Below are 26,314 nucleotides of genomic sequence, written 5' to 3'. Positions count from 1 at the left end.
TTTGAAGATAAATTAGTTTATGGACATTCTGTTTTGCAAACAAAGCTAATTCCACTCATGATCTCTGAATTTCACAAGAAGAGGTTTTTCGGGGTCACTCCTTTTTAAATTTGTTACTGCTTTTTGCTTATATATATAAACGAACAAATTCAGCCCTGTTTCTGAAAACATAATTAAGTTGACTATATGGAAGAATATTGATTAGAGTTTCCACTGCATCAGTAGGTAATCAGAAAGTGAATACACAGAATCAGTCATATGTTTGGACAAGGGATTGGACTAGAAGATCTCCAAATTCACTTCCAACCCTCTGATTACTATGTGTAATCAGTCATACTGTCCTTCCAGTGTTGCAGTGTCATCTTTTTTGCAACATCCCTCCGTGCTTGGTAATTCCATGTCTCTTTGGGAAGTGATATATGCTAAACTACATTCATATATGGATGTTGATCTTCATATTACCATATTAACAAGTAATCAATATTAAACCAAATGGGCAGTAGTGGCTGGCTCAGATTCTTTTATGCATTTTACCCTTACAGAATAATGAGACAGCCAGATTTTCTTCTGAGTTGTTTAAACATGGACAAAAATCTTTGGTGTAACTAAGCCCATCTTAAAGTCACCATTTATTTGTTATTAGGCAATATTGCAACTCTTTATTTCAGATTTTTGGCAAATAAGTCATATCCAAAACAAATTTCAATGCTGACAGTAAATCAGGGGTTTTGGAGGCTGATAAAGCACATGGATCAGTTTTTCCCCAGGCTAATTTGACCATTTTATTTGCTGATGTCTGCTTCAAAAGGCAGATGGAACATATTATGAGAGGTTTGGACAGCCTATAGATTTAGTCTCATAAACATGATTATGACTGTTTATGCAATTCTGTAGAACTCTTTATATAATTGAGTATGTTCTTCTTTAAACCTTGTTGCTTTATGTACAGATTACTTTTAAGTACTAAAACCATTAGCATTCAAGTACTTGCATTTTATTGTTCTGTTTTATTTTATTCCTACTTTAGTTAGTATTTACAGTATTTCTATCCAAGCCATATAAATTCAGGCTAGAGACTATAGTAAATACTGTATGTTCTGGTCTGAAATCAAAGTACATGCTCTTCATGGTTAGTCCTTGTTTTTCTTTATATATGAATTACAGGTTTATTGTATCCTATCTAAATTGAAACTAGGAAAGGGAGATGACTGCTTTATTTTCAGAAAACAATGCATGCTTTAAAAAGCAAGAATTGAAAAACAAGAGGACGATTTTGGGTTTTACTGATTTGCCGATACAGAAATGGCTAGTGCATACTACTATAGAAATGTAAAAAGTTGAGATTTGATTTTAATGTCTGATTTTACTGCAACAGAGAGAGACGGAAGTCAATGCCTTTTGTTTCTTCCTCTCACTTTCTTCACACCTTTTTTGTTTCCCCTTTTTCTACTGTTGTCACCTACTATTTGCTTTTGTACTTTCACATTTTATGTTATAAATGAATAAAAAAGGGGGGGAAAGGAAAAAATAGGAGTATTTAGTGGAATTTACATTTTTGTAGTCTACCAAACATTTCTGAAATACGCTCTGTTTTCACAGATATTTGTAGATTTGCACCAATGCTTAGTGTATTACGGTACATTCTGCAAGGCATCCTAACAAATTGTTGGTTGTTGTGAGCCACCCAGAGTTCCTTAAGATGGGTGGCCATATATATCTTTTAAATACATAACTGCAGATCAGTCATTTTGCAGATGCATGGCAAAACAAGGGGAGTGATAAAATGCCTATAGATTTACATATATGTTTACATATGCTGAAGGATTCAGTATTAAAATGAAGACCTAATGCATTATATGCAGCAAGGAAAAATATTTTAAATGAAGGAGATTAATAACAATAGAGTAAATGCATTCTTGTATATCGTATGGTCGCTGGACTTATAGAAAAGAAGTGTTATCAACTTTCTGATTCCTCCATAGATGGAATAAAATATATTTTATCTAAACAGAAGAAATAATGTGCAGGAAAACAATTGGCAGGAACAATTAATTGTAAGAGTTGCACGATTTCTAACCATTCTAAAAGCACACGGAAAATTCTGATTGCTTTGATCTCTTCCTGTACATGTCACATAGAAGTGAAATGAAACGCTGGATGATTTTGCTGGCTCCAAATCGACGAACAAAGTTTGTTTCCTTCACATCCAGACTTATGGGTAAGTGAAGGAGAAGGCATGAGAGGTGTTATCCAAACAGGTTTGAAAAGTATGATATACCTTTCTTCTTTTATTGGGTTTTAGCAATGTCAGTTCTTCTAGACTTTAAATCAGGATGGCTATTATCAGTGCTTTTTTTGTAAAAGAAAAAGGTGCCAGAACTGACACATGTCATACAACCTGCCTTGCCTACCCTACAAGGTTCCATCCAGAAAAGGTGCCGGAACTCCGTTCTGAGCGTTCTATGAGGAAAAAAGCTCTGGCTATTATTAATTGGGAAAGCCAGTTGGGTGTAATGGTTAAGGCACCAGGCTAGAAACCGGGAGAGGCTGAGTTCTAGTCGCCCCTGAGGTACAAAGCCAGCTGGTTGATTCCGGATCAGTCATTCTCTGGAAAGGAGTCAGTGGCAGCTTCTGGAAACACTGAGAGATTCCTGCATACTATATTTTGCAGCAAGTTTTTCATATAAACCAGGATTTAATTAGCTCCTAATTCTGTTAAAAATGCCCATGCAGTTCCCTCTCATAAATGATTAGTAAGCTAAATTAATTTCCTTTCCTTTAACAGATTGCCCTCAAGTACAATGTGTCCATCCTTACGTGGCCCAGCAACCAGATGAACTTTCATTGGAATTGGCTGATGTCCTCAACATTCTGGAAAAGACAGATGATGGTAAGATCAACAACACTTACTCAGAGTCGTATTGGAAGTCAACACCTTTTCTTCCCCCCCCCCCACTTCTTTTCTACACTGTTCCCTTTTCCCTCCTTTTTTCCTACTATTTGTTTTTGTACTTTTGTATTTTATAATATAAACTAATAAAAAAATTAAAAAGACTTATACAGGTTCTTGTACCAGTTCCATTACAATGGAACACTATTTTATCTGCATCATTAAGGTTGGGAGACTGGAGTATATTTGAGCATTCCAGCAGTAGTGGGCTATGGCCCAAGGAAATGAATATGTATTTTTCATACTGTTATTTAAAACTGCAGTAATATTAAGTTATTTTGGTGACAATGGAGCTGTATCTTTACATTTCCTTTAGTTGTAAGATCTGCTTCATACTTAAGATGGTATAATCAACATCACAATACATTCTAATTAAAAAATGCTTTCTGCATATTGAATTATTCAGCCAATATTAATTTGATCTCTATTAGTACATTTCTTCCACCATCACTATCTTTTCTTTTACTCTAGGCTGGATATTTGGGGAACGTTTGCATGATCAAGAAAGAGGTTGGTTCCCCAGTTCTATGGGTGAAGAGATTATGAATCCCAAGATTCGATCTCAAAATTTAAAGGAATGTTTCCGAGTGCACAAAACTGATGACAGTCAGCGAAGGAAGATGGGCAGTAGGAACAGACAATGATCATTGCTTAGTCATCTGTTTTTCAGAAGCTATTTATGGCAGAGGCCGAGACAGTGAAATGTAGTGCTTGAGAGAATGCACATGAATCATCTCTTGGCGAGCAGATCCTTTCACCTATGAACTATTGGGCTTCCTTGCGTTCTCATTACAAGTTGGATAGTCTTTCTGAACACAGACTGAAAAGAAGAGAGGCTGTCATTCACCTGTACAGATGTAGAAGCTGTAAATGTCTTTCCTAATGTACTGTATACTCTGAAGATTGTAAATTTATTAACTCTGCATGATGAGGAAACTAATCACTTGAGCAACTGGGAAAATTATGTCAAAGTCCATAAATCCAGCAATTTGGTTCTTTAGCATCTAGCCAATGGTACAAAAAAGTGCAGCATTTGATTTTCTTACGGAAAGATAATGAAGTTGTGGACAATACTACTTTGAAAGCTTATACCATAAATTGTCAACTTCCATATTTCTATACTCAGGAAGTTTCTCCTAGGAACTGTTTGAACTGCTCATGTGATAAACTAGTTTCTTCTTGTGTTTTGGAAGAAAGGTGGAGGTAACAAAATGATTAGGAAGTGCAATGTTATGTAGTTAAAATGCACTACAATATTTATTTACCTGGGTCTCTTGGTTATGAACTTCCAAGTTCTAGAAGGTTATATTGAAGCATGCAAAGTATATTTTCTAAAATAAGAGTCAGTTGGTTGCAGTGGCCCAATTGGGAACTCAGATTATCATCCTTCTATTTTTTTGACCTGTGTAGTCTACGCTTCTCAGAATGATGTATGCCAAACCACATTATTCAGGGACGATACAGAATCAATTATTCTGTTTTATAAGAAATACTATTCCCTGTCTAAGCAATCACTAACTGCACTTACTTATCCAAAGTTAGTTATCTCATACACTTACCACTGGCAACCAGACAGAGTATAGTTGTGTTGGAGCTAGTGCCAGAATGGGGAGTATATTAAGACAGGGATCCCCTACCTCTGGGCTGCAGATTACTACTGGGCCATGGCCTATTTGGAATTGGGTCACATGAGGAGCTGAGATGCGGCTCAACTTGTATGAGTGATGGATCAGCAGGCAATTGTGCACACGCCTGCCAGCCTTCCGCTTGTACAAGTCTAGCTGCGTGCATGCGCGTGCACTGGCTCACCACTCATACAGCCCAGTTCCCCTCTCCCCTGCCCCCCAGCCAAGCCACTAAGCCACAAAAGTTGGGGACCACTGTATTAAGGGTTTTGTCCTAAGCAAATGCTGCACTAAACTGTATAGGAGATTGCAATATTTGAGATAATATCCCTTGAAGAGATTTCTCTGCTTGAGCCTCTTGCATACACTGAAGCATTTGCATATGTTGAAAAAGAAGTAAAAGAAAAGCAGAGAACATGTTTTCACAGCCAAATAAGCTATTCATAACATTCCGCATGGGTGCTACATATGGTAAGCATCAGTAACTCAGAGTCAGAACAATAAAGTCCTGTCTCTGGCTCTTTTGTTCTGTGGTTGTACACCCATCACAGCCAATGATCATGCAAAGAAATTCAGCGGGCCCGAGACAAAAGGTGGATGTTTGTATTAAATGTCTCCAAAGTTGTATCAAAGTAATAGAAATGTGGTTTTACTCATTTGTTGTGCACCTTTAGCCAAGTGCATGAAGTCTGTACTTTAAACATGTGTACAGGAAAGCCTTGAGCCAAAAGAACAAGAAATATCTCAGCATTTAATAGAGAGCCATGAACAGCATCAAGATCCTTCTAACTTTGGAAAAGCCACAGGGTCAGCTATGGGCCCGAGCCTATTAGATTAAAAGGCTGTAAAACATTTTGCATATTAAAAATGTTACAGAAGCAATTATCGAGAAGCATTTATTTATATATTCCAAAAATAATTTATTAAATGCCCTTTCTACAAGGCACAAATATAACAAACTGTTAATTTGCCCCAAAATGAGAGACTGTTATACTGTTGTATAATATGAAAGGCCATCGGTCTAAATGATTCTGTTCTATCATTATCAGTAACGCCAATTTCCAGAAGTAAGACTTTTCAGCTTGAAAGGATAGAGCGTGAATATGTGAAAACATTGGTAATCATTATATTAGGAAAAAACCTCACTCATATGTTCCTAGGCAATGTAGTTGTGGCCAGTATTATTAAAATATGATCCTAGTGTTTCATTGCTACTGAAATTAGATTTTCCAAATTGCATTAAGATTTTTTTTCTCTTGAGCTATACTGATACATGTCTAAAAACACCAATGTGGCTGAGTTTTGGAGGGAAAGTGTCCATTCTCATCTCACAATGGTAATCTAATCATGTTTTGCTTGTACCATTGCTGTGCCTTTGAGTAATTTACTTGCAAAATAATAAAAAAGTAGATAAGATTGTATAAAAACATGAAAATATTATCTGAAAATTGTAGCAATGTGCAAATCACTTCCTATAATATGTTGAGCAAGTGTGTCTTTATAAAAGGATGACCTGGTAATGTTAGCTGGACTATATGGAAGTTTACCCCCACAGACATTAGTAGGGGTCAGGTTTGTGAAGAATCCTGTAAGCAGTAGCCATCTTTCAAAGGCTCTCTTGTTATATACTAATAAATATGAGATATATTAATATCTGTGATATATTAATATTTGAATGAGGAACCTGTCATTCTCTGGATGTTTAGCTGTAAATCCCAGAATCCATGACAATTCATCAGGCTGGAACTGGGGAAAATTGGGAGCCCAACAACTGCTATCCAAATCAACATACTTTAAGAACAATTTAAGATTGAATACTCTGAGAAGGTATTCCAGTGTCTAAGGAAGCATGGATAAGTCCTGGCAGAGAAAGCTCTTTGTAAATAGAAAGAACAACTCACTTTAGGTTAGATGATGTGATACATGGTATACTAAGGGTCTTCAAACTTGGCCCTTTTATGACTTGTGGACTTCAACTCCCAGAATTCCTCAGCCAGCATGCAGTATACTGCAGTATACACTTAAACTCCAGTATACAGTTTAAGAAGATAATCTGCCAAATCTAACATTGGAAAGTTTCAACCTCCTTTTAAAAACTACTAAATATATAACACAACTGCACAAAAGCTTTGAGAGATGTGAGTAGAGTTTCACACTGATGTTTATAGTAGTCGCAGCACTCTGGCACATATTATTGGTCAAATAAATAGAAGTGCATGTTCATAAGGGTATGCAATAAGTGATGCTGTTGTTCTACACAAAAAAGGAAAAGTTTATATACTTTTTTTTAACCTTAAGTGTTTCTCATCTCTCCCCAAAATAATATCCAAAGTTAAGAAAACTAATTTAGCTGCTTTAAAAAAAAACCAGGGCAAACATAGTATTTAGGGGGGGGGGGGGAAAGGCTTGTTTAATTATAACAGAACAGTATATAAAATCAGGCCATCTGAAAATAAATACAGAACAGCTTGATCTTACTCCCCAGCACTAGTATTTCAGGAATCAAAAGCTAAGCTGCTGGTTATGGTTTTATTTTTGCTATAGCAATTAAGCCTTCATAGTCAGTTTTAATATGTGCCTTTAAATGCATGCATGAATGTAATGTGACCTTTCAGTAATGCATGTGCTTCATGATATTTGGTAGTGCAAGCGTCTTCTTGTCAGGAACTTGATGCTTGTAGCAGCTTCTCGGTCAGTCTAGCTGTACCTCCCACCCAATATCCAACTCTGCAATCATTAGACTGAATTTTCAAGGCCTTTTGTCTGAAAGTGAAGAAGCACCCTGGCTGTGATCCAAGGTGGCTTGAGGACAGGTTGCCCTCTGAAATGCAGGCATACCTTTGTTCTTCCTAGTCTCTCCCAAAATATGCAAGCATGGAGGAAAGGGGAAGATTCAACAAGAGTATACTTGGGGAGGAAAACACTTTTTATTAATTTTAGGAAGCAGAACATTTTCGTAGAGTGATAACAATCAAGGCCACAATCACAGACGTGCCCAGCAGAGCAGCAATTACTATGGCACCGATAGCCCCAGGACCCAGAGACCCTGCAGATGAGATGAAAGAGAACAGAAGAGTACTTGGTTTTGGCATATACAATAAACAATGCAATAGTAAATTAGTTAAAAATGAGATACAAATACTAAAATAAATAATTTAGTAGATTATGCCTAAAACTGCAGTTGCAGGAAGAGAATACAATACCCCCACAATTGCTCACCTATATTGACTCTATAATGATTCTACCATATTTGCTAAATGAGTGACTAATACCTACATTTAAGGATGGGGGTAAAGAGTTATGGCTCTTCCCCTCCATATTTTATACTGCTTAAGAGTACAGTAGTGGAAATAGAAAGCTCCACGGTAGTATGTTGCACTCCCAATCTTCGGTCACCACCAGGTAATCCTCAGTAGAGCTTAAAAACTAAGCAGCTGCTGTCAAAGATAGGGAATCATTGCTTCCTGTGTAAAGGATGCACATGATGCATATTAAAAAAGAGATCACATGGTTATGGTCATCCTTTTGATCCCCTCTGCAAATATCATCTGGGAAGGCTAGTACTTTAAAATAGATCACAAAGTTGAGAGGATATTACAGAAGATTACAATAGCAAGCCACTTTTCCATCATGCCAAGATAACTGCAAATATTCAGGTGTTTTATTATTTTAAAATATACATGTTATACTCCAGTGCAACTATTGCCTTCTAAGTCCTTGAATTCAAATTGGCAAAATTTAATTTTTGTAATATTAAACTAGAGATGAAATAACATAAAATTGGTATATAGAGGAAATATGAAAAATAAAGATAATTGGATAACCTTTGGTGTGTGTGTGCATGTGTATTTGCTTAAAGCTGAACCAGTGAGTCATAGCAAGAGTAGAGCTGAAATTCATGAGCAGAGCCTAATTATAATCTGGATGGCACAAGTCTAGTTTGTATTAAATGTGATAGCCTCCAGTTTTCAATTTTCCATGGCTACGTATTATGATTAGAACTAAATACATTGCAATTTATGATAATGAACTTTAAAAAGCAAGTCAAAATAGAGGATTGTATTCTGTATTTGTTGGTCCATACTGGGATACATAAATTTTGCTGTAAATTTATATACAATGGGCATACATTTATGTACACATAGTATACTATTCACTACTCTTTACTATGCTAGGCAGCATTATTTAAAACACACACACACACAAATAACTAGTTGTAAGTATAATAAAGGCAGAAGGTAAGAGAAAGGGAGTAAAACATCAAAATACAGTTATACCTGCTCCCAACTATTCAGAACAGAGATGAGCTGAGATTCAAATGGAAATTGTATTGCAGCTGTTAATAATAACTTTTGTTAGACACATAGAACTTATGGAGATGTGCTCAGGTGCTATACACACCCCCATGCACACTCAATCAACTTTCCTCCTTCAAATTAGCATCGTGTACAGTATAGCACTAATCCACTCTACCTCCCTATCTTTCTGATACCGTATTCCCTGTTTCCAGGCACTGATTTATGTACTGCCTTTTATTCTTTAAACTTCTTGTCTAATTTTCCTGTGAAGGTTATATTCTGGGGGGTGATCCCTCAAAGACTTGCTTTGTTCAGAACACCATATTCAGAATAACTTTAATCACTTTTAGTCTGAAGAATTTACTCCTGGAAAATTAACAACTGACCACTAAACAGCCTGGTCTAGAGGAGAGGCAGCATACTCTGAGCAAGAAACTCTCTTGTTCTTCAGAACTTTCTATTCCCAAACTTCTCAAGTTTTGCACGTGCCTACTAGGGTATCAGGTGCACATTTGCCACAAGCAGCACTCCTTGCTGATGGGAAGGGTACACAACTAGTTTGGGTACCCTCTGGCCAGCATTCCACAAGCACAACTAAAGTCCAGCTTTAGCCTAGGTCTGGTTCCATTGTCCTATGCAAGCTAGGATGTCTTAAGACTGGGTTGCAGACAAACATATTCCTTCCTGAATCCCACCAACTAAAAGTTACATGCAACGGACTAATTATACCTAGCACAGAAATGCCTGGAAAGAGTTTGCCCCCTTTAACCCTTTCCCTTAAACTACTGTAAACTTAATTGTAACAGAGGAAGAAAAATGATCCTAAAAGCTCCCATGAGATTGATATAGACAGCCAGGCTTCTTTATGTAGCCAATCAATGGAAAAGAAAAGTGCTAGGTGTATATTCAGAACCAACTTAACAATAACACATAGTTTCATTCTTTCTTTGATGGGCACATGGCCTGAGGGAGATGTGCAAGTTCTGCAACCCTTCATTAGAAGGCCTGACAAGAGGTCACTAGAACCCTCCCAATAATCAGCCCTGCTGCCAAGCACGGATACCATTGTCATTATCCAGCTGGTGGAGATGGGTGGTGTCCTCTAGTTCATAATCAGATGTGTATGATGGGAATCCTGTAGACTCTGAGAAGCGGGCAGGAGGGGTGGTTTCTAAAGGCCCTCCACCTGACTGCAGCTCTGGTGGATCATTCCACAAAGTTGGGATAGGTCCTTGTGAGTATTCTGCTGGGAAAAACATACAAGCCATTTAGTCTTTTGGCAATCCAGAGCAGGCCAAAACCTGTGCTTAAATTACCAGTATGGTTAAGCATAAACAAGCAGAGAAAGTGGGTAGACAGTTTTCCTGAATTTCTCCAAAGGAATAAGGTCTTCTCTATAAGAATACTTTCTTTATATATATATATATATATTCAATTTTATTTTCCCATTTCTTCCACAAACAAGTCAACAAATATATTGCCATACATACATACACGTAGGTTTGGGTGTTGCTCGCCCATTTCCCCTTTCACTGTATCCACCCTCCTTCTCTCTCTTCCCTCTTCTCTACTTTCTTTCTCCCTTTCTCCTTTCTTTCCTACTTATCTCTTCTTCCTCTCCTCTCCTCTTTCCTTCACCACTCCCCTCCCGTTTCTCCCCATTCTCCTCCTCTTTTCCTCTAACCTTCCTACTTCCTTCCCCCTCCTCTACTCTCTTCCCTCTCTCCTCTCCTTTCTTCCCTCCCATTCCTCTTCCGATACAATTCAGGGGTAATGTCCGAGCAGCTTCTCTCCTTAGATTTCCAATGTCTACATTAGGTATAATATCCTTATCTCATTTTTCTTCCATCTAAATTAGTGTTAGCTGTCTTTTAAGCATATTCTTTTCACCCACTCAAAAAAATTTCCCCAAATTTCATAATACTCTGACTCTGTCTTATCTTTAATTATCATTGTTAATCTATTCATAAGTCTTCTCTATAAGAATACTTTCTTAAGGTAGGCCTCTCCTTTAGCAGCCTAGTAACACAGCTGCAGAAAAAGGCCCATGGGAGGAATCTCCTGATGATGCTTTCACTGGATTAAAAAAAAAAGCTGGAAAATTTGCTCTGCCTATCATTAATCTAAGGCACAATCAGCAGTGTTGTACTTCAAAAACATCTTCCAATAGGAACCTGCTGCAAAAGATAGAAAGCGTCCTCTGTCCTCGGCTGGTTAAAGTCTGAAAGGCTCTAAGTAACTCAGTAGCTGCAGCTAAGGCTCTTCTTTGAAAGCTCAGCTCTCTATTGCCAATCTCTGTCCTGGGCCCTTAGTCACCCCTTGTTTCCTGAAAGCTATTTGCACCCATACAAGGCCATAAAAGGGTGTGTAGATGATTTTTTTCATAGGCAAGATAGATGATCGATATAGACAGACAGACAGACGCCTAAAAAGGTTGTTTTGAAGGGGAAAACGTGACTGATGCTCAGATCTGCTTGATTTGAAATGGACTTTTGAACAATCTGATTATATTTTCTGGAATTTTTATGTCCTTTAAATTTTCATATATTTTTCTTTTATTTTAATTTTGTGGGCAGTCGTGGGATTCAAATATGTGAACAACCGGTTCTCTGTGTGGATGCCGCTTCTGGAAGTCCATTCTGGGCCTGGGGAACAAAAAATTAGCTACCGGTTCTGCCAAACTAGTGTGAACTGGTTGAATCCTATCACTGTGCATGGGCTATTTCAGGAGATTAGAGTTAGCAAAAATGTATTTATTTTTAATAATTAAATAGTAATCTTATGTAACAACACCTTGCAATTTTATAAAAGAAACCATTGTTAACTGGAAAGCAATAATGAAAAATATCAATTTTTAAATCCTTTTTTTAAAATAGGAAGGATAATTTCTTAACTTTTTAGAGTGACCAACAGAATGGGAACAAATTCCAGGTTTTCCGCTTTGCTTCATTTTGGTTTCCCCAAGCAGAGGAGGAGTGAATTCTGGTCATTGTTCTGTTTTGCATGCACAAGCTCCCCAAAATGGAGACCTTCTCAAACTTGCTTGTCTGTCTCAAAAGGAGTGCAACCAGGGTAATTTTTAAAAGCCACAACTGCATTTAGTTAAAATTTTAGATAGGAGTGGAAGAAAACCAAAGATATATAAACTGGAAGCCATCAAATGTATATATCAGATCAGACTGAGGCATCTGATTCAAATAATTTTGAAAATATCTTCCCCATCCCAACAAACAAAGGGTGATGAAAATAGGCATCACATCAAGGATTTTTTTTCTTTTTTTGTGTGTGTGTGAGCACAGGCTGCATTTAATAGCAAATTTGAGCATAATTCTTATACTGGAATGATTAAGAACGCCTAAAAAGAGGCCTTTAAGTTTAAAATTTTGAAACAAATATATATAAAAGCTCAAAGATATTATGGCTATGGGTATGTAACATTTGCTGCTTGAGTGTGTTAGTTTTATGCACAGTTTGCTAGACAGTCTATTGGCTATCCTCCTGAGGTATCTGTTTCTAAGAAAAAAGCATCAAATAGACACAAGGTTTTGCATAGCTTCATTACAAGTAACAATTGATTACATGACATATACATGGCAGGGAAAGTGATATTCCCAGTTACAAATGAAATTGACATACTGTATATGCTGGTAAGACAGGGGAAAGAAGGCTCTGTAGAGAGGCAGATTTAATGGGCAAAATGCAATTTGTAGCATCAGACACTTCTGGGAACATCTTAAATAGCTTTTTTGCTGGGATCTGTGTAAGCTGTGGAAGGCATTAGCACAAGCTCAGGAAAAGCCAGTTACTATAAGGTGCTCCAAACAGGCACCCTAAGCACATCTCTGAGCACTCTGCATCACATATTGCCCTTTGAATCTGGATCTCTCCCTGGCCCTGTTAAAATCCTTCAATATATAGGTAGTCCTCAACTTATCATTCATTTAGCATTTATCAACAGTTCAGGTACAACGCTACTGAAGAGTGACTTTCAACTGTCCTCACACTTATGAGCATTGCAGCATCCCTGTGGTTATGTGATCAAAATTCAGGTGGCTAGCAGCTGGAATGTGGCCATTAACTAAAGGACTACTTCTATTTTGAGGCTAAACATTGTTTTTATTGTGTTTTGCACAATGAAAGACAAAAGGCAATGCTTATATTAGCCCTTGTGGCTGGGAACTAGAATCAAACGTTTTGGAGGGTATCAGGCTGTGGACAGTTGACATAAGAGGAAGCAACTTTTTTCAGGAATGGGCATCGTACGTAACAACTTCAATCTCAATTCAGACAATTGCAGTGGGAAGTAGGGAAGACTGGGGGCAGAGTCTCCTCCCCCTTTGCAATTATGAGGCGAGATTCCAAGAAAACTACATTTCCTTTGATGCTGCAGTTCATTTTTCCCCTAAGCATCTCAGGAGAAACTGAAATGCCATTTATGTTTATTTATGGGTAGACCCAGAAGGCAGGAATCAAAGCTCATTTTGTTAGGTAGCTTGAAACAGAGACCCTAACAAGAACTGGAGACATTCTACAGGGCCCTGTTGAAGCACTGGAAATATCACACCCAGCTGAAAACTGGAACCACCCTTAAGAACTACCTAATTGTGTAACAAAACATGTGTAAAAATAAGTCCCGGACCAAAGGATTGCAGGAGTAACCAAAGAACATGAACAAAGCAGAAAGACAGCAGCAATCTGTGTGTGGGTGCCCATTTATATGGACATACCGATCCTTCCAAAAGGTTATGTTAGTCCATCAACAGAATTGCACCAAACAAGAGGAAGGAAGGAAGGCCAAATCATTAACCTGTTTTTTTAGGACTTGCTTAATATGATGCGGAAAGACAATCCACTTTCATTTGTTAAGATATAATAGTTCTCTAGCAAAAAGTCTGCTTTGATGACACAAGTAGCTGTTGGGAAAGAAGGCTCCCCGCCCCCGCCCCTCTGAAAGCCACATGGCAGTACTTTGATCTACCTTAGCAAGATGGCCCATAGGCAGGACTTTGCCCTGGCCAGAATTTACACACATATATGGACATGCCAAAAAGATTTCTTTAAAATTATGCAGCCCTTCCAGGTACACTAGTCACTGAAGTACATTTGATGGTCAGGAGAGACCTGTTTCTCTGTGCCATTGCCTATGAATGGCCACTTGGAGGTAGTACGAAGGAATTGTGGCCGTGTGTGCCTATCCTCTGCAGTGTACCAAGTTCCAATTTGGCATATTTTAGACACGTTTTGGGACGCGGTGGCTCAGTGGGTTAGGACGCTGAGCTTGTCGATCAGAAGGTCGGCAGTTTGGCGGGTCGAATCCCGAGTGCCGCGTAACAGAGTGAGCACCTGTTACTCGTCCCAGCTTCTGCCAACCTAGCAGTTCGAAAGCACGTAAAAATGCAAGTAGAAAAATAGGAACCACTACGGTGGGAAGGTAACAGCGTTCCGTGCGCCTTTGCCGTCTAGTCATGCCGGCCACATGACCACGGAGACGTCCTCGGACAAGCGCTGGCTCTTCGGCTTTGAAACAGAGATGAGCACCGGCCCCTAGAGTCGGAAACGACTAGCACGCATGTGCGGGGGAACCTTTACCTTTACTTTTTTAGACACGTTTTAAAAAGCTACCTTCTTATGTTGGTCTTCCCATGCCTCTGCCACTGACTACGCCAGCAGTTCTGTTCTAATGAATGTTTTTCATTTCATTTGGTTTTGCTTTGCAATTTTTATAACATACTTTATATATTTCTTAGGGGTTTTCCTCTTACACTTAAGGGCAAATGCAGTCATGTAATTGTAAAAGTGATAAAATAGTAACTGCAATCATTTACAGCCCTTGACCCACCCCCCATATTTTAGGGCAGGAGATTCCTTTTGCATCTAGGACCTCAGAAGTTTATTATTTGCTTAAATAATACAGAGCAGACCAGAACAACTTCATATGTGCAAAAGCCTAGCTATGTTGATGCATGCAACATGAAGCACAAAGTATAAGTATGTTTTTCCAGATGGCAGTTTGTTTCTATATTGTGAGCCAATGATTATTATTGGGGAGAGAGATAGAAGTGAGGGAATTCTTCCTTTGCTGCTTAATAAAGCTGCAGTTTTATTACTTTCTTACTTAGGAAGAAGCCTAATAGAATTCAGATTGGAACAGTCACATGTAAGATTACATTAAGTTAACAATAATTTAGCCAAACATTTCATAGAAAAGCTTGCTTCTGAGAATGGTTTTATTGAGCAAAAGGGGGGGGGGTAGAGTGTGTTTGTGGTTGGCCATTGTGTAATATTTTTTTTACTGAATTTGGAATTACTGTATATACACGCTAGCCTAGGAATATACTACAGTCCATCTAGTACATATGCTGACAAGTTTTTTTTTAAAAAAACTAATGTTCTTGCTTACTTCTAAGCAAATAAACAAGGGTCAGTATGATAACTTTCCTTATTATCTGCTCTACCCACTTAATCAAAATTGATACATGGCCCTTGAAATATTTGCAGAATTGGACAGTAAAAGCTACACTTCAAAGTGCAAACTTTAAAGAAAGAACATAAGAAACTATCATTTGAATGTCTTGTTTGATTAGACCTGCACAAAGGTGAAAGGTCTACTGGTTGGTGTACTGGTTAAAGCAGCAGGATTAGAAACTGGAAGGCTATGCGTTCTAATCCTTCTTGAGGCACAACTGGATGACCTTGGGACATTTTTTTTCTCTCAATCCTCAGAAGGAGGAAAGGGCAAAACTGTTTTTGAGAAGTTTACCAAGAAAATGGCATGGACTTGTCCAGGCAGCCACCAAGAGTCAATTAATAACTGGAGGGCACAACAAACAAACTGTGAAACAAAACCCAGCCAAAATCGATTATCTCATTAGAATCTGAGAGAGACAGGAATCTGGACGAAAAGACAGGAACAAAACAATTTTGTTGTGCTATGCAGAGCACCTTGAAATTACCAGGTCCTTTCTGAGTTTGAAATATTGGCAGCTATGAAATTGATGATACAGAATTGGTCATCTCCATCCCACTAAACATTCCAAATATGACAAATAAGTTATAAATTCTGATATAGGATTGTCTCCTTATTTGAGCGTTAGGCAGGAATTTGAAGTAACCTTCACAGCAATATTGTTTTAATGCAGAGTACCTTGAATTATTTTAGCTTTCTTCAGATTTATTGATACAGGAAAAAAGTGGCTATGGTAAGTTAGGAAAAAGGTCTACTGTTTTTGGGGAAAAAATAGGTCAGCTGAATTTAAATATACAAAATATCCAACAGTGGGCTTTTGCTTAGAAGGGCACAATGGGATTTGGGGTTGTGTCTTCTCAGAATCAAGATTACAACTTTCTGCACACATTAAGCTCACTTATTTTTAGGCAACACTAAGCCATTTTACTTCAAGCTAGCCTTTATTAGCCTCAAGAAAGTGGATAATTCAACTTTATTTTATTATTTGCTTTCTCTTTATACAATTGTGACTGAGCAAGGGAAAAACTGCACAGACATTTGACTCAACTGCTTCCATGTCTCCTTTGGGGCTGACTGGACTATCTCCTTGCTCAGCTTGGATGACTCTGCTTCAGAAAGCCGAGCAATCAACACAGAAAAGCAGGGACCAAAATGCTCTTGGAAACCAACAGTGGACTGTCTGGATCCAGGTAGCCACCATGGGCATGTGGCCAGTGTGTGGATGAATGAAGCCCTTCTTCAGAGGCACAAGGGAAGACTGTGGTGCAGTTCTCTGTCCTGGATCGGTAGAGGCTGAACGTTAAACAAAACTTGTTTACAAGAAGTCGGTCTATACTGCCCATGCTGGCGCTACCCTTTTCATCATTCTGTTTTTGCTTGAAGCATTTCTCCTTGCCCCCCCAGAAGCAAGCTGGAAAAATTCATTTCAAAAAATCAAAACACAATGGGCAAAAAGTAATCTTCGTAATGCATACTATATGACCTAATTAAACTGGTTACTGTCGATCATTGTTCAGAATTCCATGCAGATGTGCACTTGTGAGGTTGCACGCTTCAGTCACAAGTACACGAATTGAAATTAGTTAAAAACAGTCAGTTGGTAAATGCATGGATTACTATATTCAAATGCTGCATGAACAAAATAAAACAGAAAAACTAGACACATAATTTATTCCCCTAAAATTAGAAGGATTTTCCATTTGGCTGTAAAATCTTGTATGCACTATTAAAACTTACAGCATGCAGGAAAAATTCTAGAGCAGATCATAAAGTGATGACCATAAGTATCTTGAAAACAACGTAGTTGCTTGCCAGAACTTAACCCAGATTTATAAAAAGCAACACTTGCCAGATTAGCTTTATCTGTTTTTTCTTAGACGATTTTAAGATCTGTTACACATATTTCAGCATACAATTTCACAAGAAATCTTTGATTACAAATTTCCAACTCCTGGTTGATCTTGATTGGATTTAGAAGCTAAGAAAAAAACTCAATAATAGTTAGAAGGAACCTTGCAGGTCATCTAGTCCAACCCCCTGCTCAGGCAGGAAACCCTATACCATTTCAGACAAATGATTGTCCAGTCTCTTAAAAATTCCAGTGTTGCAGCATTCACAACTTCCGGAGGCAGATTGTTCCACTGGTTAATTGTGTTCTGTCAGGAAATTTCTCCTTAGTTCTAGGTTGCTTTGCTTTGCTTCCTGTCCTGCCTTCAGGTGCTTTGGAGAATAGTTTGACTCCCTCTCCTTTGTGGCAACCCCGGAGATATTGGTACACAGCTCGTCCTTCTCTTTATTAAACTAGACATACCCAACTTCAGCAACCATTCCTTATATGTTTTAGCCTCCAGTCCCCTAATCATCTGTTGCTCTTCTCTGTACACTTCCTAGAGTCTCAACGTCTTTTTTACATCGTGGTGACCAAAACTGGATGCAGTATTCCATGTGTGGCCTTAGCAAGGCATTATAAAGTGGTATTAATACTTCACGTGAACTTGCTTCTATCCCTCTCTTAATGCACCCTAGCACTGTGTTGGCTTTTTTGGCAGCTGCAGCACACTGCTGGCTCATATTTAAGTGATTGTCCACTAGGGCTCCGAGATCCCTCCCACAGTTACTACTATTGAGCAAGGTACCACATATACTGTATCTGTGCATTTGGTTTTTCTTGCCTAAATGTAGAACCTTACTTTTTTCACCACTGAATTTCGTTTTGTTAGATAATGCTCATGTTCCAAGTCTGTCAAGATCCTTCTTTATCATAAGCCTATCTTCTGGAGTGTTAGCTATTCCTGGTGTCGTCTGCAAATTTGATGAGTTCCCCATCTATCCCCTCATCCAAATCTTTGATGATGTTGAAGAGCACTGGGCTCAGAACAGAGCATTGGGGCACTGCACTACACACTTTCCTCCAGCTGGTCAGCCAACTATGAATTCATCTGGTGGTGATGCTGTGTAACCCAGATTTTTCTATCTTATAGAGTAGTATAGGTAGTGGTCTACTTTATCAAATGCCTTATATCCACAGCATTCCTCTAGTCCACTAATTTTGTCACCTGGTCAAAGAATACAATAAGATTTGTCTGGCATGATCTGTTTTTGACAAACTCACGTTGGCTTTTGATTATGACTTTGTTTGCCTCTATGTGTTCGCTGATTCGTTGCTTATCATTTCCAAAATCAACTTATACTTGGACAAAAGACCACCAGTAAATATAGACTGTTAGCTAGTTAAAAAGCATCCTGAATGAAGGCAATTGCAAACCATGCCCATATTGTTGTGAAGAAAACTCATCAGGGTGCCTTTCCTTAACTGAAATAAAAAAAAATTCTTTCTTCTTGAACGTCTTCTAAAATTTTATTACATCAAAAGTAAAACATCCTCATTTTTTTCTTCTGCTTTGTGTCCAGTTTTCATAAACTGCCTGGGCTTTTTGGCAAGGTTTTTCAGAAGTTTACCATTGCCTCCTTCCAAGAGCTGAGAGAAAGTGACTGGCCTGTTACGCAACTAGGTTTATGCCTAAGGTGGTTTCTACCTCGATGCTTAACCACTCGATGCTTAACCATTCATTCCATTCCATTCATGATATCATTATCAAATATCTAAGAAACATTTTGCAAACAACTTTGTTTTAAAAAAATATAATTTTACAGAAATGAGTTTTTGTGTATTTACCATATGTGAAAAATAGAGAAGAGTCTTTTTTGCTGTTTAATAGGAAACTCTTCAAGTTTGAAGGGTCCTAAAAATAGCAAGACAAATGTACAATGCTGAATAAAAACTGAGCAGCTAAACATCTGTCGAGCTTTGAATCCAAACGACAGAAAAAAGATACATCTCTTAATATATATTTATTATGATATTCTGAAACCTCTTCCATTTCCATATTCTTCTCCCACATGTACTCGTAACTGAAATAACATTTATTTCCAGAAATATCAGCACAGCCTATATTTTTTGCACTGGACTGAAAACCTTGACATCAGAGTCTGCATCAAAATTCTTCTCTAGACACAATAAGCGGCAAGGGACTATGGGTCAGTGGTACAATGCATATTCTTTTATTTAAAGATTCCTCCCAAATAATCCCAAGTAAAGAAATCTCAAACATCAGTGCAAGAATGTATTTTTGTTTGAAATCTCTGAGAACTATGTACTTCAAATGGGAAAGACACAAGGGACAGAGCGAGTACTAAAAGAATACTATTATTTCTCTGAACTATTCACTTTTCTTGGAGGAATATTATTTCTCTGAACTATTCATTTTGCTTGAAGGAAAACTTTACGTATCCTCAATGCTTTCAGCAGTTATATTGGTTCAGGGCTAAGATCTGAATATATATTCTATTCTGCATTTATTTTCCAGGAACAATGAACACACACGTGTGTGCGTGCACACACACACACACACAAACCCCTTCTACACTAACGCTTTTTATAGTAATATCTGTTTCTATATATTTTTATAATACTGAATCTCACTGATATTTGAATTATGACTTTCATGGTACTGAGCAAATTGGAGAAATTAACCCTTCCACAAATCAGTTCTGCAATCTATTATTCAAACTAAGCATCTTAAAATACATCTGCTGTCATCGATTCATAATTCTTTCTGCTAACCATATGGAGATAAAACCCCCAAGAATGTCACAGAAACTTGCATATGGCTTATACATCTTACTCCAACAATTGTGGGGTTTTTTTATATTTCAACAAATGTTCACTCTCATCTTCAGATACAGAATGAAAAACTTCCATTAAAAATGGAATAATTCCCAGTGTGTAAAATTCTATAGCCAAAACCATGTCCCATGTTTATGATGACTTTTTCTGAACACACCCAAGTTAACTCTATCAATACAGATTTAAGAAGTTCCAGCCTCTTCAAGGGTTTAAAGCTGAATTATGTTCCATCTGACCAAAATGAAACTAGTTACACAACTTTACTCTCATAAATTTTAATCTCATCCTAGTTTTCATTATTATGTTAGTTATCCATATACTGCCTTTATGGAAAAGAAATTTAGAATTCTGGGAATGCACAGGGAAAGGGAAAAATGCTATTTGAATTATAATGTTGGCCAGAAAGAAGAAATTCAACTTACCAGTTTTTACAAGAGAGATCAGGACTCCAGACAGTGTCAGTAGGATGAGGTGAAATGTCTTGGTACGGGGCATTGCCTCTTCAAAAAGTGAGATGCTTCTGGAAATGCTCAAACTCTCTAAATCCTTAATCAGGAAGCAATTTTCTGAAGCTAAATCAAAACCTTGTCCAGTCAGTTCTCAAATCTCTACATACGCAGAAATATACATAAGCAGAATGGCAAATACTCTACAGCCTCATTTATGCATGCAGACTGGCTGATTTAACTGGTTTAAGCCAGAAGGCAGTTTCACCTTCTAACAATTTTGTCTTATTTCTCCACCCCCAAATTCTGACAGTTGGCCCTTGGAAACTCAATCCTCTCCCAACAGAGTAAGGCATACATTAATGGGAAGTTAACTGCAAAACCCCAAAGGCTGCACTAGGCTTCCAATAACTGGGCTACGTATTTTAAGTTTAGGATAGCAATGAATAACCCTATTCATTAAACAGTTCTATACTTAAAATAGGCATTTGTTTGCATAGGGTGTGAGAGTGCAAAATAGAAGGATGCCAATCACATAATGTTTAAAGTAACAGATATTAGACGTTTTAAATTCAACATAATCCACTAATTCTTGATTGAGTTTAAAATACATCTCAGATATCAGATCCATGTTTATTAACCATCCTGTGATTTAAATTCCAGACATTTTGTAAAACTTTTCCTGTTTGCTAAGGGATGACCAAATTTCTTTAACCTGAAAGAATCATATAAATGAGGCCATATTTGAATCTTCCAGAAATGTTCAATGCCTTGAAAAGCCAGAATCCTTATGTTCAAATGTATATCAGAAAGTATTTTTGACTAAATTAGAGGTAGAAATCAAATTTTCATTAGGAAAAAAATTGCTTCAGGATACTTATTTACATGAGCGCTTAGAAAATCAGCTAAGATCAGTTAGGCACTTGAAATTATTTGCAGCAACTTTACATTCAAACTGCAGTGAATGATTTTGTTTAGCTCAATTTACTGGAAAAAGTATGCATTGTTCAAATAACTTAGTTTCATTCTGGTGAGCTTTTATTTTTGATAAAAATGTGAAAAACTATTTTAAGAACCAATACACATCCTTGATCTAACTTCAGTTTATAGAATTCAATTTTGAAAAGTGAATTGTTGTAAATTGCTATACAGAGGCACAATGGTAGTTTTTAAATAAATGTTTCATTTTCTATTTATACCTATCAAAGACCAATGCTTTTGTGTTATAAGAGTTCCATTTGAGTTTTTATATTTTTGCTTATATTATTAAATATATTACAATTGTATTTCTTCCTTTGCAAATTTTGCATGTCAGCCCCAGTTCAATAGCCAAACTACTACACTGTACAAATAGCCAAATGATAAAATCACTACTTGAATTACCTTAAAATGAATTTAAATTACTACTTGCTGAGTCATAATTTATATCAGTATGTATATAAAAGCTTGGTAATTTTGCAAGAAAAAACTTCATTGTTTCTCTGTAGTCAGTCTGAAATCCGAGGCATAAGATCCTCTCTGCCACATGGCTCACTCAAACTGTTTTGATTCAAATTATTTGCACATGAAACTACAGACTTTTCCATTTCATATATAAAACTACTGTTTCAAGCATTTTGGAAGTGCTTTGGGTTTGAAACACTTCCAAAATGCTCAAAACAGTCTGTTTTGAACTCACAAAGTTTCAGTCAAAATTTTTCCACATGTCTAACTGCCATATTTGTTCCTTTGGCAAATATTCACTTTTATTCACACCTGACCATAACTGGAAAAATTTGAAAAGATGTTTCTTATTACTTGGCACCAGAGAGAGAGACAACAGTTAGCCTAGCAGAGGCTGCCACTGCTGTATGTATGTTAGTTTGGTGAACTGATATTCAAAAAGGTAATATATAAACTTATTTGGTATATTGGCACAAACTCAAGTGGCTTATAAAATAAAAAAATGTAAAAAAATTATAATATTCCAACAGCATCGATAAGGAACTGTATATTAAATGCGTATCTATAATCACCTAGGCATCTTGCTTTCCGACTGACAGGCATTAAGAATCTGCTAAATATCCATATATATAAACAAAGTATATAAACAGTAACAGCAAAAGCCATAGCACATCCTACAATGCCATCATCTGAACATCGGTGATCTGCAGCATTATTCCCTTTTTCAGCAAGGTAATACTTAAGAAATGAGTTGCATTAAAACTATTTAAATGACCCAGCACCACTGATTATAACTGAAATACTACTTAACAGTTGTATCACACTTCACAGGATTATTATTCTAAAGGGTTTCAGTTCAAATCTCAGTTTGTACCTGTTCAGGGAGAAAGCTGCCTATGTGATGATCATTATGTTAAGGTAATTTATTGGCATTTGGATAATTGTAACTATCAGTATTAATTCTGCAGAGGATAATTGACTTTAGACATTAAAATCTGTCCAAACTAAAATTTGGAAAGCTTCTAATAAATCATAGTTTATGACAGAGTCCATTACAGAACAAAGTTCAAGTTGCAAAATCCATTTTTTTACCAGAATCTTGAGATCACCAACTACAAATGGTGGCTCAAAGAGCTAATTATTTACTAATGTATTTATTATTTAATTAATATAATGTAGTTTTAATCCTATTTTACATATTTTTAAATGTGCTATATTTTTATGACCTATTTTATGCCTATTTTACTTGCACGGTATTGAATGTTATATGTCTATATGTCTGTAGGTGCTTCTGACATGAATAAAGAAAATTATTTACTGGACTCTAAAGGTTCATACAGTGGAATGTTTTGCACAGATACGTATCAGTCTATTCCATCTAATTTAAGCCTGAGATGTCAGGTTCTATTTACAGATCTCAATCTGTTGTCTATCTCTCCATGAATTACAAGATTATACAAAAGAAAGGCTATTATTATTATTGTTGTTGGTAGTAGTAGTAGTAGTAGTAGTAGTAGTAGTATTCAAATAAGGCAGTTGTTTCCCAAGCTTCAAATTTTACCCATGCCAATTTTTTACTAAAATTAGTTCAGTTTAGAACTGGCTTCTTACATACTCAAAATCGTTTGTATACAGGTTCTTGGATTAGCAAACTGATCTAAGAGAAGGACTACATCCTTATTTACATAATTTACATCTCACTTTTAAAAAAATTGAGACTCGCATGAAGACAGCAATTCTAAAACACTTATTTGGAAGTAAGTCTAATAAAATTTAACAGGATTTATTTTTGAGGTGAGATGTACAGAACTGTTCTATAGGGCTCTGTAAAAATATTCAGTTACAATAATTTAGAGAAAGGGAAGTGGACATTCTAAAATGTTTATAGAACATTTGAAACACAGTTAATCTGATTTTTTATTTCCTTAACTCATCCCCAAACAGCTATTGAAATCTAGGACAATCTAATGTTAAGGAGTGTAGACCGAATTGTTAAGTCTACATTTAAGAGTCACAAAAAATCATCTGTTCCCAAAAGACAGCATATTGTACAAGTAGATTAGAGAGCTATGCTGTTTGATACAGTACTTGCTGTTTTGATCACACTAGGCTCACGAAAGGCTCTATTCTAGATGTTTACAGCTGTAAAAGGAACTATCCAGACTTGGTCTCTTGCATAAACAAAACCAGTGTGTGAATAAGGGAATGTCTTCAAATGGAAAAAGTGAAGAGTGAATCTTTGTCAATCATTTGCAGCCTTGATGTTTATTTCCACCTCTAAAATTATCAAGTAGAAAAACCAGCAACGTTCCTCTAGGATTACAAAATAAAGCAACTGCTGTCCCTCCAGCTCCTGTGTACTTGCTTGTCAATTAAGCAAATGGGTATTTGTAGCACTTCAAGGCTGAGTTTAGCACCACAAAAGATGGCCAACATTGGCTTTGACAAAAGCAAACAATATGTGCAATAATACAACCAGGTTTTATTTTTTTAAACTTCTTGTTTTCCCCTTCTTGTTATGTAGAGTTCAGAAGGAATTTAAAGATCTGTTGTAAACATAACGACCCCCCTCCTGCTTCATAAGTGTACAAAGTAAAGGAGAGCAGGAGAGCAGATTTGTGACAGGTTTCTCTGTGCTACTAGATGCAAAACTATTTACAACTCTACAACCATCTCTATACAGTTATTGTACAAATTGGCATTTGAAAGACGAGGAAGGGAGGGGAAAATCAATTGAAATAAAATTTAAAGCAACTTCAGTTGTTTTCTTCAGGTAATGACAGAAAAAAAAATCCTCACATAACAACTTCATTGCGTAAGCGGGACAAGGGTGGAGATACCTAAGTGCATTGAATTCCGGAATATAACTGGGAGAAGATGGATGGGATAAATATGGGCACAGTGAAAGTAATGGGAGAGTGTACTATGTAACAAAAACCAGCACACTGCATTTTATTCATATGATTTTTTTTTTTACAAACATAGACACTGCCAATGCTCAAATTCCTTGTGTCGTTTATTTTTCTTTGAAGACGACATCTCCTGTTCCTTGGCATAATGCTGCTGCAGAACTTACAAAATCCTGAATCACCATCATGTAACCAGATGAAAATCTGGCTACATTTCATGCTTCAAAGGTAGCATCAAATTCTCATACAAAGCCAACTGATGAACATACATATGGTAAAGATCCTGTGTGTCTCTGAAACGAGACAAATTCACAGCAGAAGGGTCCAAAATAACTGGCCCAATCACAATGGAGGAAAGAGAATTACAGGAGAAATTCAGCCTGAAGTGCCTCCTCCCACAACTTGAGTCCCCAATTGTTCAAGAAGGCTGGATGTGCTGAAGCCTGAACTCAAGTAGTGTCGACACCACCACTTAATGAAGACAGACTTCAGCTTCCCCAAATGCAATGTGCTGAAGATAGGCTGACAGGGGTGTGCAATGCCAGACCAATCCAAGCTGAATGCTGCCCACCACAAAAATTTTCTGCTGTTGGCAGTTTTATAGTTAACTTATGAATGTACCTCCTGAAACTGGAAGGCATGGAAGTCAGTATCTGCATGGCGTTTTGGTTCTGAATGACATCTGTTAACCATGAGCTCTCCACCATGATTGCACGGGCTTATTGTTGTGAAAATGATGACAGAAGGGAAGGAAGCTACCATATGTAGACCTCCAGATGGCTTTCCAAATAGCTTGGGAGGAAAAAAAAATCACTCACAGTGCTTTGAATTTAACCTCTTGAATAAATCTTCTTTTCTGTCTACCCAGTACAAAAATCAAAGACCAATATAAATGAAGGTGGCTGTGCAATCCTGGGCAGAAAGCATTTGCTGAAGCTAAAAACAGCAGCCTGAGATGATTGATTCTGTGATCCATTTGCAAAGCAAAGATGATAGCAGTGAAGAGAAAGGACTCTGTCCGGCAGTGGAGAATGCATGGTTAACAGACACTGGAAAAGCCAGGTGAGTGGTATTGACTCAGTAGTCATCCAAAGTCTCTATTTCTCCCATATTGAGCCGTTCTGATGAAGCATTAACTGAGAAACCTGAAAAAGACAGATCCGAGTTTATCAGTTCACAGATGAATTGTGTTTCATACTTCCCAATTTATGTGTAATTAAACAACCATACAAAATTATAGACAGTAGTTAAGAAAAAAAAACTTTCTAGTATATCAGTTCAGTACTTTTAAGACATTGATTCATATAATAAAAGTATTATTGAAGAATTCTCTTGATAATCAAATATTTTATATAAAAAATACATACCCTCTGTTTCTTAGGAATCTAACAAATCAACAGAGTGGAGTAGATGAAGTTTAAATGCACAGATATGTACATAAAACTTTTGTAGCTGTTTTTTTTTACATACATCTGATTGCAGAAGTAATA

The 26,314-nt window shown here is 37.1% G+C and overlaps 3 protein-coding genes across 6 annotated transcripts in view; 1 reads left to right on the top strand and 2 right to left on the bottom strand.

Annotated features, from left to right (window-relative positions):
* Window positions 1-6,825, top strand: part of NGEF (neuronal guanine nucleotide exchange factor) — a 73,935-nt gene extending 67,110 nt beyond the window's left edge. Inside the window, exons 14-16 of the mRNA XM_081330113.1 lie at window positions 2,139-2,218; window positions 2,786-2,890; window positions 3,422-6,825. Coding sequence (XP_081186239.1) covers window positions 2,139-2,218; window positions 2,786-2,890; window positions 3,422-3,594 — 358 coding nt within the window. The 3' untranslated portion in view covers window positions 3,595-6,825. The remainder of the gene's footprint in view (window positions 1-2,138; window positions 2,219-2,785; window positions 2,891-3,421) is intronic.
* A 164-nt stretch (window positions 6,826-6,989) lies between these two features.
* Window positions 6,990-25,559, bottom strand: SNORC (secondary ossification center associated regulator of chondrocyte maturation). Of its 3 annotated transcripts, XM_081328396.1 has the most exons (5): window positions 25,446-25,559; window positions 20,449-20,598; window positions 9,937-10,119; window positions 8,853-8,911; window positions 6,990-7,621 (listed from the first exon to the last, which is right to left on the bottom strand). In XM_081328396.1, exons 2-5 carry the CDS (start codon window positions 20,519-20,521, stop codon window positions 7,589-7,591), a joined length of 348 nt encoding a protein of 115 aa, XP_081184522.1. In that variant the 5' UTR covers window positions 20,522-20,598; window positions 25,446-25,559; the 3' UTR covers window positions 6,990-7,588. The 3 variants fall into 3 exon arrangements, with proteins under 3 accessions (XP_081184522.1, XP_081184520.1, XP_081184521.1); XM_081328394.1 differs by lacking the exon at window positions 8,853-8,911; XM_081328395.1 differs by lacking the exon at window positions 8,853-8,911 and having other exon boundaries at window positions 9,937-10,116.
* The window catches only part of GIGYF2 (GRB10 interacting GYF protein 2), a 100,562-nt gene continuing 99,087 nt past the window's right edge, over window positions 24,840-26,314 (bottom strand). For both annotated transcript variants that reach the window (XM_081328391.1, XM_081328392.1), the window contains one exon: window positions 24,840-25,969. In XM_081328391.1, the coding sequence (XP_081184517.1) occupies window positions 25,902-25,969 (68 nt within the window). In that variant the 3' untranslated portion in view covers window positions 24,840-25,901. The remainder of the gene's footprint in view (window positions 25,970-26,314) is intronic.

Source organism: Vipera berus (genome assembly GCF_964194415.1).
Source record: "Vipera berus genome assembly, chromosome: 5".
NCBI classification, from domain to species: Eukaryota; Metazoa; Chordata; class Lepidosauria; order Squamata; family Viperidae; genus Vipera; species Vipera berus.
This window is presented reverse-complemented; position numbering and strand designations above follow the sequence as displayed.

Coding starts and splice junctions, on each gene's coding strand:
- SNORC (XM_081328394.1), bottom strand. CDS start 20,521: ATGCCCCGTACCAAGACATTTCACCTCATCCTACTGACACTGTCTGGA. Junction 10,120..20,448: donor GATCTCTCTTGTAAAAACTG/GTAAGTTGAATT, acceptor TGTTTTTCCCAG/CAGAATACTCACAAGGACCT. Junction 7,622..9,936: donor CCAGCTGGATAATGACAATG/GTATCCGTGCTT, acceptor TCTCATCTGCAG/GGTCTCTGGGTCCTGGGGCT.